We start from the raw sequence: 18573 nt of genomic DNA on the forward strand, positions 1-18573 counted from the left end.
AAAACGGGTATAATCTACCAGTTAATCTCGATGTTTCACTTCCCCTGTGCTTCTGTTTGCCACAGTTTAGAAAGGGCGGTCCAAGGCTGTCATTTCTTAAAGCGTGGGAGAGGACAGCTGCCAAGTGGGCAGCAACCACGTGCTACGAAGTAAACATGAAGGGGAAGAAAACAGACAAGACAAAAACAACAAAAAAGTAATTGCTTCTCCCTTTCAGCCTCAGAAGTCATTAGGTTTTGGACACATGCACATAAAGCAAAACTGGTCTCAGTTGTTCAGGGAAAAAGAAGAAACTGTCAAAGTGGTTTTTATATAAGCACATATATATTTCCTATCTCCTCCCCTTACTGCCATCACTTCAGCCCGTGCTCCACCCTCCATCCACATACCACCACAGCTCCTCTGGATCCATTTGCCTCTCCAGCTCCCACTACACATCCTCCACCTGGCCAGCTCATTGCTGTCATTCCCAAGTAACAACCCCTCCCTCACCAAGAGCACTGAATGTGAAAGTAACCTTCAAAGTCAGCCAGTTTCTACTTAGTTCTTCTATCTCCCTGAAGCCTCTATAAGCTTTTTGCTCTTTAGGAAGCAAGATGTGACAACAAAACAAACAAAATACACAAGACAAATGACATGAATTAGTGAATACAATTGTGTATTCAACACAAACATACCTAAGCTGAGTGAATTCCCATGTGGGATATAAACCTTAAGCTGGTTTCCTAAAAAGAAATCAACCACCACCACATGCTTTTCCATTACACTGTGCACGTAGCACCAGTTTCAGCCCCACAAGTAAATCCATTTCAAACACAATTTGACAAAGAGGTTTAGAAATAACTCCCTCAGGTTTCCATTAAAACAGGTGGCTGAGTAAGATACACAGAACCCATTAACAGTCCCAGCAGATGTCAAGGCTGAAACAAGGGTTCAACCTTTGAAGTAAAGAATCCACAGTTCCAAGTTATTCTCATGTATACTTCAACAATCGGACACCAGCAAGTCCCACCACAAGATGCAGTGATACAGGAAAATGAGATCCCTTAGTTCTCCTGCATGTGATGCTGCCTTTCTATTTAAACACCAACATGAATACAGTCTCCCATATACTAATTTTATTCTTTTCTGTATAAACAACGATAAAACAGTTCTTCCCCTTAACTGTCCTGTATTACAAGGATTTGGGTTTTTTATTATTAAATAGGTAAAAAACAGCCACTTTCAAAATGGATTACTTTGTAAAATCACATCCGTATGAGAAGCACCAACACTATATACACACACTTTATAGACTGAGACAGAATATTCCTTTTCTTTCCAATTACCTATTCGGGAAATGCTTCAAGTAAAATATTTTTACAACCTTTGTATGTTTTAATACTTAGACATACAAAACCAGCTGTAAGTTATATTCAATGAAAGATAATTGCCTTCTTCCCTAGAATGCTTTAAAAATAAAAAAAATAAAAAAAATAAAAATCCTGCAAGGATTAAGGCCTCTTCTGTCTGTCCTATAGATGCAATATCCAACAGCTTGGAAGTATTCAGTTGCTAATTCTGAACAGAACAGACATAAATCCATAAGGCACTTCAGTCCCTTCTCTCCTCTGGTGGTAGGGGGTGCAAATAAGCATTTCTAGGGCTATTTCTTCAAGGATGATTAAGCACTCCTCTCCATTTCTGTTTTATTTCAGCAGACTTCTTCTCTTTTTCAGAAGTGCATCTCGAAGAGCCAGCTAAATATGAAACAAGAGGGAATATTCAGGTAAAGTGAATATTAAGTAAGGAAATAACACTATCACATCAACAACTTTTCAATTTCTTCAACCTCTGAGAAAAACACTAATAGCTTATCAGCTAAAACTGGGAGCAGTAACTTGCAAATTCTAACTACTGCAGTGGCAGAAACACTAGTTATTTAGCTAAACTTGATAGTACAGTTAAAGAAAAGAGTGGGGCTTCAAGAAAAATCAAAATGTTTCAGTACATCAGTAGCAAATCCTATACAACGAAAAAGATTTGAGTAACAAACTGTTCTTCCACTGACTCATATTCAATTAGAAGAGATCAAGAAAAAACCTCAGTCCAGCTGAGAGGTAAGCAGGATTAAATGGCATTTTTTGCGAGAATATTACAAAGCTTCTGGTCAAGGGGGTGGGGGGCAGAGGGATGCTAGAGGTTTTTTTTCCGCAAGTGCCATATCATTTGAGAGATTTTCTTGTGTACTTCAGGCATGTTTCAGTTGGTAAGGGGATCTAGCTCTGGACTATAGACAACGCCAGTTGATTCTACCGCCAAAGAGGGCAGCAGAACATAGTATCCTGCAACTACACTACTCCCAGACACTTTTAACAATTACCTCCAAATCATGGTCAACGGAACTGATGCCGTGGCCTAACTTCAGTTGAAAAAAAAAGTATGAAAAAATTCTTTCAGTGTTTAGCTGTTACATTTCAACTCAAAACATTAATCAGGAGCAAGGACTGAAACTATTCAAGATGGCTTCTTAGAAAAAGTGAGCCAAGGGTAAGAATCATTGTAAACAGCTGTTTCCTCAAGTGCCTGGATTGATCATTTGTGACATTTTGTGTGTGTTTTGAGAGCTGGGTTAACGTGGTCAGCCTTATTCGGGGTGAGGCAGCACAACAGCAAGTAAAAAGACTCCAGAGGATATTAGTCCAAGGATTCCTGTTTTAACAGAATTAAGACATGTTCTCTCTATTGAGTCTATAAACAGTTTCGGTTTGATGCTCTTAAGGCAAATTGCAGACATATGTACATTAACCTAATGATATGATCCTGGAAACAACTCAAAGGAGGGTTTGTAAAAGAAGCATCTGAACGCACTCTAGCACAAGATAGAGCCTAGCAAGAAAACACAAAAATTAACACCACACAGAAACAAGACCACTACATAATTGGATTATTCTCTACGTTTCTCTTGGAACCTGTTGAAAGGAGTTCAATTTTAGAACACCCTGTAAAACCCTAGGCTGGCCATCTGCCAGGTTAGATAAAAAGATTTTACGTCAGATTGTTGTTGTTAGCACAGGCTTACCCTGCCAAGGGGAAACACAGCAGGGCAAGGCACAATACACCTACACAAAGCTCTGGCAGCAGCTGCTACACACAGTTCAGGCATTATTCCCAGCTGAGGTGCAGCACACGAGCAGTTTCAAATAGGTAGTAGATAGAATTTGTGTCCGTACATTTGTGACAAGCTATTAGATGACCTCAAGGCCAGAACAGACAAGTCCATAATATGACAGTAACAGGAGAAAGGTCAAAGAAAGAATATGGAAAGTGAAGAAACACACTAAAAGCTTGTCCTGAAAAACAATCCCTCCATATCTGGGAAACACTTCTTTGTCAGGATTATAGTCAGGGTTCTAATATGATCATCTTTACTTCATATAAAGGAAAACAAACCACACTTATCACTGCCTTCCTAACCTACACGTGACTTTGCGACAGGGCTTGGTCCTCAATGCATATTAAAGAGACTGATAAAAGCATTCTTCACCACCAAATCTCCGATGTAACTCCTCTGGGGTAGGATTCAAGGGAAGCCACCTAGCCCACAGTCCTTTCCAGCAATTACACCATCAAATTAAACAGCAACGACTTACAGCACAGGATAGTCAGCACTTCACCTGCATTGTAAGTTTACTGCTCAGACTGCCCCATCTATTTTCAACATTAAATATTACCTGTTTTTCCCGGAAAGAACGCTTATTTTTTGTCCGGACACTAGTGCTGTATCTCATCATCATGAAGTTCTTGTGCTTTTTCTTTTCTTTGTTGGAAGAACTGGCAAATGGGTTAATTCTTGTTTTCTTTTTCACAAATTCTTTTCTGTCTGTTTTTCCAGCCTAGAATAGACAATGTAATATAATAACAGGGGGTCACTCTTCTTTCCCTACAGCTAACATCAGCTGCTAATGTGGCAGGTTCTAAGGCAGCAACAATAAACCCAGGTTCAGTATGACTTGGTGCTACATGCATTCTTCCATGCTGGCTGAATTCCTCAAGTCAGAATGAAAACTGGGTGTTTCAGAATTTTCAACGTCACCTATGACCAGCAATAGGCTGTTTATTTGTTCCAGCCAAGACGCAACTAAAAAAACTATACAAAGCATTTCTCAGAACACAGATGGCAGCTGGGCACCCATCTTACAGATGCAATCCCATCACCTCCTCCTTCTGCAGGAGGCAAAGACAAACTCAAATCTAGGAAGACAGAGGATATGAAATAGCCCCGTTCCTCACCATTGCAGTGGCCAGTCTGGTCTCCTTGTCCGATTTAGGCTTCTTATGCAGATGTTCAATATCTCTGAGTGAAAGCAACTCTCCCCTACACATAAAAAAATCCAGAAAGAGGCCATCAGACACAAAACTTCATGTGGCAAGGAAAACAATGCCCTCTTGAGCCTCTGTCTCTCACCCATCTCCTACTCTGTTGTCTTCCTATAAACTTTCACGCAAGCACTTCTTGTTCTCTCTCTCAGGCCAATCCTCATGCTTGGGACAACCCTTACAAAAGTCTCTCATGACTGTTTTTCAAGGCCTGCTTGAAAACTCTAGAGTTTAAAAACTACTACTACAGCTACTGCTACAAGCACACACTACATGCCTATTGGTCTGAACAAGCAAAACAGTCTCATGGTTTCCATGAGCCCCTCTTGTTTTTCCCTCCCAGGTATAAACAAATCCCCTGGGCCAGGATCCATTCTGGGTTGTGTGGCTGTTTGCCAAATGTGGGATACTGACCAACAGCAGAGCTCTGTGCCCTGCTGCAATTACAAGCTGTATCACCAGATTAGGGGTAAGAGAAAGCACTCGTCCATAGACCATATCCTACCTGCCCTCCTCCTCTTCATCATCTATTTCAATATTTTTCCTCTTTGCAGCTTTGCCAGGTGCAGAATTAAGTTCTTTGGAAAGCTGGGCAAGACGTATTTTGTGGAAGTCTTCCTGAGTTAGCAGCCTGCTTGTACTGACTGCTGCAGCTTTGGCTTTTCGTTCCTCTACGGGCATGCTTTTCACCTTCTCCGCCTTTTGGAAAAATACAAAAGAAAAATCCTCCAGGGCTTTGCAAACCATTTCCATGCTGCAATCCATGACCCTTGCCTCCCAAATACCTATGTAGGGGCAGTGTTCTTGGGAAATACTACAACCAGCTTGTGAGGATTCTTCACAGTCTTGTATCCAACATGTAGTATTAGAATAAAGAAGAACATCCACTCCGTATTTCAGAGTGAATGAAAGTACTCATGTAAATACCATGGCTTTGAAGGGATTTAGCGCTGGGACTAAATTCCCCCATCTCTCCCCCTCACCCCAACAACATGCATACTCCAGCACAGGTGCTAAACAGTACTTCAGCCACCCCAATTCTGGTGAAGTTACTCCGCAGCCCTGCGTAGTTATTTAAGAGCAGCCACATCAAGGTACAAAACAAGACAATTTGGTCTGCTATTAGCAAGACTCCTTGGTACTTGGGGTAGAATACACTTAGAACTCACTACTTCTTGCTGCTCCTCATCTGAAGAGTGATGCACATCAATCCATTCTCCATCTTCATTATCTTCTTCCTCACTCAGACTAGCACTTTCCCATCCATCTGCTCAGGGGAAGAAGTGCACAGAGCTGTCAATACAGATTCGGCTTAACTGCTTGAGTTTGAAATAATTTTAGACTGGATTGCAAGCTCTCACTGCCTTTCATTACCTATCTACTAACTGCATTTATGCCCAGGGACATGCTTACCAAACAGGCAAGCTGTAGGGTCTCAGCATCCCAGTCTTAGAACTACGTAAGAACAAAGACATAAGATACTTCATACATCTGATTGCTATTAGTTAATGATTTTTCAAAGACATCCACAGCTAAACAGCCCAGCAGCTCCCATGCTTTCTCACTGGCAAGTTCAGCTACCAAATTCCATCTGGTTTACAACTGATTCAGAGCTGTGCAAAACCCCTCAGCTTTGATTTCTGAGCACACTCACATCACACGCACATTCAGTTATGGACACCAATTTTTATAGTGGTAACTACATATGGCAGCGTGAGATCTTTGAAAATACACACACATGCACCCCTACAACAGACCGCTTAAAACAGCTGGTGCATTTTGTCACTACGGTGAGCTGCAGCCACGTTAATACATTTATTATGAGCTTTCAACAAACCTGGAACAATGGTGATCAGAGCCTTCACAGGAAATGCGTTTATGTACACTTCATTCACCCAAAACCAAGCCAACCACAGAAAATACCCAAAGCAGCTTGCAACAAGTCAGTGGCACAGCACACTGTACCATAACGCTATGCTTGGCAAACCTTAACCCTCATCTGAAGTTAAAGATCCTCAAAACAAAGTGCATTTGGGACAGTCTCTAAAGAAACACAGTAGTTTACAGATGCTCGTCCTTATTACACTGTTCAGTAACGGTGTTCCCCACGCCCTGCCACCTAACCCAAGGAGGGAAGCAATGCAATTTATAGCTAAGTTATTTTCTACAGTGTATGCATTGCTGCTCTTCACTGCTGTTCGAACTGACTGACACACTAAAGTTATCAGCTTCAGAAACTGAAGCAAAGAAGATTGTTATACCAATTGCTGCATTCACATGTGTAAGAAACATGACATATCAGGGTGTTTATTCCTCCAGTACACCTCTGCTGCAATACCTCCAACGCGCTCGAGCTTGATTTGAAAATCAAGCCAGAAGAGTTTGACTAGTCCCTGTCTGTCTTTTTTCCTGCTTCAGGCAGGAGTTTCAGGTCGTCAGGAGCATTTACACAGGAAGGGAATTAAAGAAGCCAAATACTATTTCAAAGTACTATTTAAGTGTTTTATAATACACAACAAAACCTTTTCTTTCAGAAGATGTGAACACATGAAGTTTCATAGCTGTACAACATCTGTCCCTCTGCTTTTCCATCCCTCAGTGTCTTATTGTACAAAGCAACACAGTCACAAACTTCACTGGATAAATCCCACTCACTCAAGGATAGTATCAGCGATTCTTACTGGTCAAATACAGGCATGTGCAAGCCATGCAGCATGTGACAGCAGCAAACGAAATGCACGAACACCAAGTTTTACAACCAAATAAAATATTAGTTACAATGATGCTCCAAACAGAAGTGGTAAGGAAAAAAGGCCAACCTTCCTCCTGGGTTCCTCCCTGTTCCTTTTGCCTCTCAACATCCAGTACTTCTGCTCCTGGGATGTAGTCTTTGGCATCCAGTTCTCCATATTCATGAATCCTGGCTTCCAAGGAGGCCTCGGTAGGCTTACCCTGTAAGTTAACAAAACACACGTTAAGCAGGCTGCTATTTTAATGCTCACAAATCCATGAACAAATTGGGGGGAGTAGGAGGGTGCAGGTGGAAAAGATTAAGTCTAGCTGATGAAATAAGAAAATATCCTGAATTACTAAGAAGTTGACTGAACTCCAGGAAGATAGTTGAGCTTCTGTAGCACAACCCTTCTGTCAATGAGCTTGATAAATCTGAATTAAGGAAATCCTGAAATAAGAGCACACCACTTCAAAAGGCAGCAAGGGAGCAAGCAGGCGAAGACAGCAGGCGGGATTGCACCTCATTCTCACGGGTCTGTAAGACCAGTTCTCATCATTTTTGAGCCCTTGTTGAGCCTATGTTTATGGTGAATGGAATGCACATAAAACTGAATGCACTTACCCTGAATTTCTTCTGCAGCATCTCTGGATTCAGAGAACGGAAAAGGTGTATCAGAGTTCTTGCAGACATCATCACATCTATCCATAAAATAAAACAAACAAACAAACAGAGTCAGGATAAGTACAAAAAAGCAGAATTCTGAGCAAACTGAAAGCCCACTCTGATAATCAGTATTTATAGCCTGCTCATGCCGTTTCTGAAGTTATAGGTCCCTCTGATTTCCCCAATGCAGGATCCAGCTCTTAGAGCTAAATCTTTATGAGCAAGCAGTTTCCCTTCTTCAGTTTTGTGAGTTAGTTCCCCTGCCACAATTACCCTTGGCTGGTTTGTCTCCTATGTAGATATACTCAAAACACAGAAAAACGCAGACATATTGAAAACGATACCTCTCAGCCCACACAAGCAATTAAGACATCACTATTATGAAGGTTATAACAACAGAGGATCAGATGATACAGGAGAAAAAAAGATTTAAGAGGCATGTCCATGAATACACTTACTTTTATTTTTATGAGTCTTGTACTGAACGAGGTCTTGGAGCAGATCTTCAGTCATGGCTAATGGACATCTCGCAGTGATTTCTTTTATTGCGTTGATTCTAAAAAAATTGGAAATGAGTTAGTTTCTGAAGGCCACAGTTGGGAGAGACTCCCACTGGCCCAGTAACAAACTGAGTTATCTGGAACTTAAAGAACCTTACACAGCATTTACACAACACTTAGTGTTACAGAGGAGAACATCATAAGGAGCTCTCTGTGCCACAGTTCTCCAAAACCCTCTGTCTTCGGCCCATACTCTACTCTCCAGCTACTTTGATCATAGGCCTCAGGATTCTGCATCTGAAGTCTGGGTTCAGGCAGACAAGAAAAGCAGTCAGAGCATCACCAGACCAAGTGAAAAAATATTAAAAAATAAAATTAAATCAGGAAACAGTTCTTGAGTCAACCATGAGCAAGCTAAGGACAGTGTAAGAGAAGTCCATGGGTGCACACAAGTCCCCTTTTAAGCCATCTTCATGCACTCAAGTTAGTATGCTAAATACCTGGATTAAACCATGCCAAGAGGAAAGGCATAGCTCACAAAATATTCACAACATGTCTACACCCAGTCATCTGCCCCTGTTGAATGCTTCATCTTCGAGGACAGGTCAGCTCTCCTACATTTACTGATCATTCTCTACTCCACCTACACCAGAGCTTTCACAAATGCCTCTCTTCACTAGTCAAAGAAAGTACATTACAGTTTCACTAAGAGAAACATTTAAATTTGTCAGCAGTGATATTTCACCCACAAAACACCAAAGTTAAGAGTCCTGAACCATGATGCTAGCCACACACTGAGTGTATACAAATGTGTTAGTTCACAGACAAGAGGTCTGCCCTCAAAGTAGAAATAACAACATACAGAAAGGAAGAAAAGTACAAGACTAAATGAGAAAGAAAAAAAAAACAAAAACAAAAACAAAACCAACCCACAAACCACGCACCATCACGAAATCCAGAAAAGTCAAGTCACAGCACTAAGCACAGAAATCCCTCATTCTGGGGAATTTAAAAATTATGAAAGTTTATGCCGAGATACTGTCCTAACTTCTTGTTATTCATGCAGGTTCTTGAAAGCATAGTACCAATGACAGGAGTAAGTTGCAAGTGGTTTAAAAAAAGAAAAACACTTTTCCACATTCGGAGAGAGAGTTTTACAGTTTTTTCTAAGATTCTGTACTCACCCTACGGTCATGACCTCCCCAGAATTCTTGTCAGTGACAAAATTGTTGGCAATGGTCATTAACACTGACTGGATAATCTGAAAATAAGAAAAAAGATTCAATAAATGCATATCTAATGAAACTGGAAAAAAAATCACATTAATAACAGACAGAGCGCTTGCCATAGAGAGAGCTCAGGACTTGTCACTATAGCCTGCACATATTTTCTGGACACAAATTCTCTTGCAGAAAGGAAGACATCAGACGTGGGGGGGTGTTTCCCCTTTATAAAAAACCAATCCCTTGGAACGTGCAGAAGTGGCCAAAATTACCATAAGCTTTTAAACACAAGGGGTCTGACCAGATTCCCTTTCCCCTTCCCCACACGTGCACTCAGTTACATTTCCATGCTGGCCTGCTGTCCACTTTTAACATCACCAAATAGAGGCAGAGTACTGACCTCGGGTGGTACTAGCTGATGCGAAGCCTGTGCAGCAAACAGAAGAATCTTTGTCACTTCTGGAAGAAGAGAAAAAGGGGGAAGAAGATGCCAAAGTACATAGCTGCAGCTTACTCTGGTCAATAAACACATCCACCAAACCAGCTACCTCAACAAGCTGCTCAGTCTAAGTCACAAAGCCATTTCAGCCTGAAGTCATCTGGGACAACTATTTCTCCTCTCCCACCAAGCATCAAGAACTCATCTGGTCTCCACCCCAGCATCAGTGCAGGCCCTTAATAGCCAGCTAAGATGAAATGCTCTAAAACTAGAGTGAAGCACCAGTAAAACAGAACAGCAAAAGGCAGTCGTGCTTCGCTCAACTAGTCAGGAGTTGCAAGGGACTAGGGACTCGGTAGGTTTTATTCCGTTGCTGGAGTTTGTCGAACACTCAGGTAAGGAAGCGCCGAGTGCACATCGCTTCCACCCAAGTCCAAAGCGCTTTGTGCTGCTCGCAGTCAGGGTCTTACTTCCTTCATCCACACTCTCGGGACTACTCCTACTTCCTACTGCACTACTGCTGCCTACTCATTTACCGCACCACTAAAGAACTGACTGTACACGTGACATGATGGACCAGCAGTGTTATCTACTAGCAGCTACTTACCTCTCTGATGGGGCTGTAAGAATCTCTGAACGAAGGGGTAGAAATTAAAAAGAAAAAGCTGGAAGAAAGAAGTTGTAACAGATTAGCTTCTTGTCTTTTAACTTGAGATCACCTTCATAGGCTGATATGCTATAAACCTATCAAGGATTCTATGCAGCGTGCTCTCCAAATGCCTTGCATGTTATTGCAGGACACATTCTCCTGTCTTGAGTTTGATTATGTAGAGATGAGGAAACGGCTTGTACAAAGGAAATAAAAGCTCTGTGAAATACAGTGGTTCTTGTTAGACTGCAGAGAATTCAAATTAGGGCACTCCGCTGCACCATATTTGATGTGCCACTTCCCTTTGCCTCGGGGACACAATCTTTTCTCGCAAAACAGAGACTCCAATAATTTTGATCACACTTTGGCTGTACCTCAGAGTACTGTTCATGAGCAACTGCTGGACTGCTTTGAAAAGCCTTTCTTCTTTGAATAACCTCCCAGGAGCACGCAGGACTTGAAAAAGATGTGTTCTCTATTTGTTAGAGACAGCTCAGCTATTCCAGACCAACGGCTTTCTCTAGCAGAGCTCAAGTAGCACCACACAAGCCAATGCCACTGCACCATTCTATGAGACCCACTAGCAGCTACCTGACCATACATCTGCACTTTTCAACATAGAAAAATTAAACCTCATTTTCCAGAGGCACAAGGCCAGAGCATGCCACCACCACCACCCAAACCAGCATGGCTACCATCAGACCATTAAAATATTATCAGAGTATGTACCTCGTGTATTCCGACCAGCCTAGATATCAGGTCCATGTGCATCATCTTCACTTCAAATCGTTCCTTACAGTTTTCCAGCTGCTTCAGCAGTTTCTCTGCAAAGTCTAGAAGGAGGAGTAATAGATTTGCGGTAGACTTAAAGAGCACAATGCAGAATACAGCCGGGGTTAGACTAAAGGCAGTCAGTTTGGTTTGGGGTTTTTTTAAGCCCCAGTGCCCTTGCACAGAAGGAATTAAAGGTGGCCAGAGCACTTCTCCCAGTGGGTTATTTCTGTTCTCACATGCCTAGAAGGTCTAAAGCTGTGCACAGGTTCAGCAGAGAAGAAAACTAGCAGACGTTCTACATCATAAGCACAGGGTCAGTATTTCAAGTTGGATGTTTATATATATACATTTTGGGTTTATCTGAAAAACAAAATCCCCAAAGGTTCACTAGATAGACTAAGACCAAGTCAAGTGATATTAGACAAACATCACAGTAGCAGTAAAAATACATTTTTGAAGGGGATAAGCCAAAGAAGCTATAGCAGGTAAACTACTCCCCATTCATCAAACCACGGCCTTTGCACATACAAGAGGTAGAGAGTGACGTCTCGATCTGCGACAACCTGAAGCAGATGATGTAATACTGCTCCTTCCTTGTCTATCTACAACTGTTCCACTACGACAAGCACAACAGGACCGATCTCACTTAAATGCTATGACACTCTAAGATAAAGCACACTACAAGTATCACATTGTCACATTTGTATCTACTTGAGCCTTTCACTCTCCTTGCAGAGTCGTGTCTAAGCTTCAGTGTGAGATTAACACGTAACTTGAAACAACACTAAATGCAATACACACTGACCTTGGGGATCGTGAATCAAGTGAATAGCAGAGAAGTTGAACACCTCTGGCTTGCTCTTCTTCTTCTGTTTCTGCATGGCACAAAGAATAAGAGACACATCTTTTTTTTCATTCCATGAAGAAGCTGCCAAGTGCTTCAGTTTCAGGCTGCTGTCAAAAGCCACTTTTTAGCACCCTTCTCTTCAAAAAGAGGCACTCAGATTTTAGCAAGCAAGCTATCACTCTTCTCAACTGCATAGGGCTTTCTGCTACCTGACCTCAAGAGGCAACAGGAGCTGCATTAACAAGTTACTTATCAAGACACCACATACTTTAAAGTAGGGGACCACACAAAGGGTACCGAGAGCAGAACTAATCCATAACTTAAACCCTAAGTTTGTTTAAAACAGCTCTCTGCCAGGCAAACATGGCATATGCCTGGCCAATGGATGCTAGAACACTGGGGGACCTTTACTGAGCAGAGGTGACCAAAGGTAGCTACATCAACAGGGGCAAACCCAAGACTTCTGCACTTGAAGAATTAAGCAGAAATGCTGGCAAGTCAGATGCCACTCTCCCTACCTTGAGAACCTTCATTGCTTTTTCCAGTTTCTTCTTGCGCTTGGTGGTTTTCTTGTTAGTTGCATACCGCATCATCAGATCTCTGGCTGTGGGAACATCGTCCTTGAGAAAGAATGCAAGGAAAACAAGGCTCAGGTGACATAAGGCTTCAAGCAGGAATCAAGAGAAACAAGAAGTATTGTTATTTTTCAGGATCACGTACTACATTTGAAAACTCCCTCTTCCTACGTTTCGTCATACAGAAATACTAGCATTTAAAATCCCAATCCCATAAATCTAGCCACATTCCTACATGCAAGAGAGATCACAAACACTGAACAGCACACCAACACAGTATTTTTTACAGCTGGTTTGATAGAGAGTATTGTTCAGTCACAGACAAACAATGATACCCTGCCTTAGGAGCTTCTAGACCGAAATCCTGTTAGGTTATCAGCCTCCTCAAGGTAACTGAATTATGTTTGTCTGTACATAAATGGGAAGTGGAGCACAAAAGGGAAAACTGAAGACAAAACAGACAGCTAAAAAACTAACCCAGCTTCCAACACACCCGGTGAAAGCCTCTTCCCACAACTCTACACTACACTTCTAGCAATTCATGTCTTCACCAACCAGACTGACCAGCCCCTGCCTAGGTCTTCAAAGTGAATCGCTTCCTTCACAAGGAGGAAAGGAAAGCAAAGGAGCTCTCAGCATTACTCTTTAGACAGACAAAGGCATCCTGCCATCAGCTGAGGCCAGCTGTCAACACTGAACTGTTTTGTGAAGCACAGAAACATCTGGAGGAGACAAGATGGAAAACTAAGTAACAAAGCAGCAGACTGGCAGAGCCAGGGTCACCAGGATAAGAGACCTCTTAAGAGTTTGAAGAATGGAGAGAAGATTTATTCACAACACCCACCTCAGATTCCGAGTCACTGTCTTGTTTCTCATCTTCATCCTTCCCAAGAAAGAACTTCAAACTAGCAACTAACACCTGAAAAGCAAAGTAAGTTTATGTAGGACAGGACAAACTGACAAGAGGGTTTACAATCGCCCTAATCCACATCTTAGGTTCTGTGAAGACTCTCAACGTTTTATAGGCATGGGTATGAACAGAAGGCAAAACAAGTCACAGACTGAAAGCTGCAAGTGTTTTACAAACACAATTTTTGCTGCCCATCTTCAACAGTCAGAGGCACGCAGTCAAAAAGCAGCCTTGTGGTGCTCTTTATAAGGAGGCAATGTTCTGACAGTCTCTTCAGAGCAGCAGCGGAAAGCACACCTCCCCTCCCCACACCAGCCTGTGCTTCATATAAGCTAAGCTTCCCATTCTGTTGCTCTGTACATAAGAGCCCAATGCCACCGCCTCCTCCCACGACACAAGAGGTATTTTGAAAGTACAACAAGCAGAAGGCAAGCCATCAGTGAAGCTTGTTCACGACTCCAAAGTAGAAAGTTGCATCCACAGGAAAAGAGTAGCTTAGGTAACATCCAGTTTCATCACCTTTGTCACTTTCGAAAAGCAGGCAGTTGTGATGACATTTACTGTTTTGGCATCATTCCTGGAATAAAACAGAAGATCTTTACTTTGAGTTTGGCAATTTCAAGTCACTCTCAGAAAATTAAGTCTCATTAAATGCGACTCCTCACAAGCAGGAAGCTTCCTAAGAATGAAGTCTCTCAATGCTCCAAGTAGACTTGCAAACAAAGAAGTTAGGCCTCTGTCATTTTCTTTTATTCTTCTAACATAGCAGTAGCTTCACCTAAATAAACAGACACGCTTGTGTTCCATCTAGTTCACACTATGACTGTAGCGACAGAAAGAATATCTGCAGCAACAGAAGACGGATTACCACTTTTTCCACTGGTAAAAATAAAGCCCCTGCTTGGTGAAAAACAAAAAATATGTGCAGGCTGCTAACTAGTATTAGAAAAGCAGCTGAATTTTTATGAGATCAAGTATATTCTAAAAATAAAGGTTTATAAGAAATAAAGCTGCAGAAATTAATTTGATTTTATACCAGGTCTCATGTACTTAACAAACCTACTTTTTAAAACTGCAAAAGTCTTTTCCTTTCAGCAACCCTGATTTTTTTTCAGCAGTCCCTGTTTTTTCAGGGAAAATACTTCTCAACCCTCTACTACAGACAGACAAAAAATCTTAACAAAGATGCTGTCAATATGTTATTTGTGCCCTGGAATAGACAGTATTTCCTTGAATGCTACACATGAAAATTCTTACGCCCAAATACACCCGGGCACCACGTCCTGTCTGCCAGCTGTGGTTTCTCTGCGGTACAGTCAAAGAGCAACGTTGTCATTCACAGCCCAGCTCAGCTCATGCAGGCATCGCCGAGAACTTCTCCTGAGAAATGCGGGAACGGCACCGTCAGCGCTCCGCCACTGACCTCCTCTGCAGCTGCGCGAGTAGCGGCAGGCACGCCGCTCGCCTGCAGCATCGCCTGCTGCACTCGTACAGTGCAGTGCTGGTGAAGAACTGGGAAGAGCCAAGTTACCAACTGAAGGGATTAAAAGCCCTTCACGTGCTTTTACAGTCAAAAAAGCAAATGGCAGTGGATAGACTACCGTCTTGTCACGCAACTTACTGCTGGGTAACATCTGCTCTGGCATTTTGTAACACAACATAAAGATCCAGCAACATATCAGGAACAAGACAGCAATCGACAGTACTTGGTTTATCTTACTCCTTTCAATAGTTACCTAGGCAACAACTTTTCAAGCTGCTCTCTGCTAAAAAGAGGAGCCATATTATAGCTTCACAAGCACACCCCACAACTCAAAGCGCCCATTATACATCAGTCATCTAGAAAGACCTTACTGACTTATCAAGAAAAAAAGCCAAAATTCCTCTTTCCACCACACATCACAAGCCCATGATGACACTAGCAGCTTCTATGTGTGAAAGCTCACAGCAGCAAGCTGCTCACAGCTTTGGTTTTGAACACAATACACACCATTTACATACCATTTTCACTAAACCATCAAATATTCAACCTAAACAACTCTGAGACTTCAAACAAGACAGTACTTCTTCCCAGCTAAATTCCATTCCACAAAATACAGCCCCGCTGCAACACAAGTAAGGTAATTATTTTTAAGTCATTGACCCCTGCGTTACATTTTGCACTACGTGCCACAGGCGACAGCAGGATGGCTCCCCCACGATAAATGGGGAGTCAACACGAGCCTGCCAGACCTACCAAATATTCCTTCTGTAGAGTTCAATCATCACATCCAGAGATATCTTGGCAGCAGTGGGATTGCTGTCTCTCAGCATAGTGTACATGAAGTTCTGCAGCATCTAAGAAAAATGTTTGGAAACATTTATTATTAGAAGTCTTCAACAATATCAAGAGGTTAAATTGAAGTTTATCTGAAAGCTAAAATACTTACTGTGTTCACTTTATTGTTTTTGTGTTTAGCATTGACATTCTTGATGTCCGACACGATGTGAGTATACAAAGTCTGTAAACAGAGAGGTGATGCGGAGTAAGTCACACGGAGACCACCACAGACACATTACTGTTCCCTCAAAGTCTCCAAGTACTAAAACGAGACCAAACTGATCACAGTTGGAGAACCAACAAAAAGTTACCCTGTAAGGTCTCACATATACTTTATTTTTATGGATGTGAACAGCACACTTAACTTCCGGTACAGTAAGGCAGGAAAACCAACAGCATGAAGTACTGCTTAAAAAAATCCCACCCCTGCTTCCTTCAGGCACATTCTGATGGCCAGTTTAGCAATTCCAGCGGCACAAAGCAAGTATTTTCACTTTTATGGCAGAAAACCTGAAATGCAGCTTTAACTAGCAGCTGGTTCGGTTTTAGTTGTTCTACTCTGAAGTTCTCACAAAGCCTTGGGTAAGGCCTGCTCCGACAGCAGCGTGGTTACGGTTGCCACTGGCAGGCGCATCCAAGCTGCCCAATTCCAAACGCAGGCCAGGCCTACGGCCCGCAGAAGCACAGCAGAGATGTTTACGGCAGCACACTTCACTACTCCATCAAACCTACAGCTCGAGTCTTGCCTCTGGCACTGGCAACTGCTGAGAAAGCAGAGCTATTTTAAACTTTCTGATTTTGCTACCCAGGAAAGGAGAACAGCTGCCTGCCAGTGCTGCATTACTTACGGCAAGTTGGTAAAAACCCACTGGAAATCAAGGCCAGTTTTCATAACCACAGCTTACTTTTCGTAGAAGCTTATCATGACACCGCAGCAGCTGAAAGAAGAGCTCCAGCAAACTCGTTGGGTTTATTAGATTCTTGTTTCTCAACAAGATCAAAGCCTTGCAGAACGTCTGTAAGAGAGAAACAAGCAATCGGAACCAAAAATCCCCAATTCTCTTCAGTTTCCATCTATACCAAAACTAAAAAAGCAAACCATCTCACACATAAAAGGCGTATTTTAACCGCGAGATGTGGTCTGCCCAAAACACCTTTCGGTGTGGGTCTTACCATGCGCAGGTCTGTATCCAGGACCGTGTGGTGGTAGGAGAGCAGCTCCTTCAGCTGCTGGGGAAAGTTTGCCATATGTTCCGGGTAGCAGTGGGCAACCTAGGCAGAGACAGACCTGCCTGAACTCTCCAGCAGAAACCCTGGGCTACCTCACAACCCCGGGAAGGTGTGAGATATCGTAAGCAACCAATGAAATCATAAGTGTTTGTACAATAAGAATTTAATACGCACAGAAGTAAGTTATTAGCAACACACAGATACAAAAGGTACAGTGCAAGTACAAAATCCTTTTGAAAAATCATACCAAAAACTCAAATGAAAGACTTGTGTTCCTGGAAAGCGACAATACTGGTGAGAAACCTTGTCAACGCACAGTTTTCCAGACACCCTGTCAGGGCTGTAACTGCACAGCCAAGGGAAACGCGGCCTGCGCCGGCCCCCGCGCTCACGGCAAAGCCTTTGCGGCCGGCGAAGGGCTCAAGGCCAGCGCCAAAGTTACCCGTCAGGAAGGCGGCGGCTTACCTGCGCCAGGAACATCACCAGTTCCGCCAGCTCCTTACTGGGCTTGTCCGGCTGGAAGGTGAAAATCTCCACATGGGACTGGTAGTGGTGGTACTGCTGGAGGAACTGAGCACACAGAGACGGCGGCGGCTGCTGAGCGGGACAGCCAACACCTGCCCCCCTCGCCTCCCCTCCAGGCCCACCTCGGCTTCCCTCAGCGCCCCTCGGCCACCTCGCCCCCTCCCCCGGCACAGCGCCCGGCCGGGCCCCCCGGCTCCGTACCTCTTCGGTGTAGGAGGTTGGGTCCCGCTTGATGAGGTTCTGCAGCTGGGGCAGGTTGCTGGGCAGCTTGTTCCCCTGGCGGCCCGACATGGCGGCCACGAACCGGACCCGGCTCCGCTGCCCCCGCCTCGCCAGCAACACGTGAGCTACCAGCTGGGCGCCGCCATCTTGGCCCGCCCCCGCCTCCGACCAGCGCCGCCGAGGGACAAACTTCTACGAGAGGCCCCGTCCTTCCCGCTGCGCGTTGGCGGCTGCTCGTCCCGCAGGCCGACGGGAGGAGCCGCCGGGCAGCCCCTTGCTGGCGTCTCTCCCCTCCTGCTGACAACCCGGCCGACGTTAAACACGATTCGAGTCCAACGGAGTGAACGTCGTTTCCTTCTCTGCAGTTTTTCGGTTGGTTTCCCCTCCCTCGCTTGCATCATGTCACGCCGGCACAGCGACCCCGCACTGCCCCTGGCCGCACCACACATCCGAAATCGGTAGGAAAAAGTTAGTTTTTAAGTGCTAAGGCTGCCAGCAGTGCAGCAGCACCGCTGAGGAATGGGTCTGGCCCTTCACCCCTGTGCTGCCCGTGACAGGGGCCACAGAGACACCTTACTGCCAAGCCCAGAGCGAAGCTTGCAA

The 18573-nt window shown here is 43.6% G+C and overlaps 1 protein-coding gene across 1 annotated transcript; it reads right to left on the bottom strand.

Annotated features, from left to right (window-relative positions):
- Positions 1-1052: 1052 nt before the first annotated feature.
- SDAD1 (SDA1 domain containing 1) lies at positions 1053-18039 on the bottom strand. The gene is made up of 22 exons (XM_009961455.2): positions 17950-18039; positions 17689-17793; positions 17167-17265; positions 16899-17009; positions 16103-16174; positions 15910-16010; positions 14193-14250; positions 13608-13682; positions 12707-12808; positions 12147-12216; positions 11297-11400; positions 10526-10583; positions 9880-9938; positions 9441-9517; positions 8215-8312; positions 7715-7791; positions 7179-7311; positions 5529-5626; positions 4865-5058; positions 4273-4357; positions 3714-3875; positions 1053-1739 (listed from the first exon to the last, which is right to left on the bottom strand). The coding sequence occupies exons 1-22, from the start codon at positions 18037-18039 to the stop codon at positions 1689-1691; spliced, it is 2079 nt and encodes a 692-aa protein (XP_009959757.2). The 3' UTR covers positions 1053-1688.
- Positions 18040-18573: the final 534 nt, after the last annotated feature.

Source organism: Leptosomus discolor, chromosome 4, assembly GCF_034619465.1.
Source record: "Leptosomus discolor isolate bLepDis1 chromosome 4, bLepDis1.hap2, whole genome shotgun sequence".
Classification (NCBI taxonomy): Eukaryota; Metazoa; Chordata; class Aves; order Leptosomiformes; family Leptosomidae; genus Leptosomus; species Leptosomus discolor.

Coding starts and splice junctions, on each gene's coding strand:
- SDAD1 (XM_009961455.2), bottom strand. CDS start 18,039: ATGTCGGGCCGCCAGGGGAACAAGCTGCCCAGCAACCTGCCCCAGCTG. Junction 16,175..16,898: donor ATGATAAGCTTCTACGAAAA/GTAAGCTGTGGT, acceptor CTCTGTTTACAG/ACTTTGTATACTCACATCGT. Junction 1,740..3,713: donor GTTCTTTCCGGGAAAAACAG/GTAATATTTAAT, acceptor TTTCATATTTAG/CTGGCTCTTCGAGATGCACT.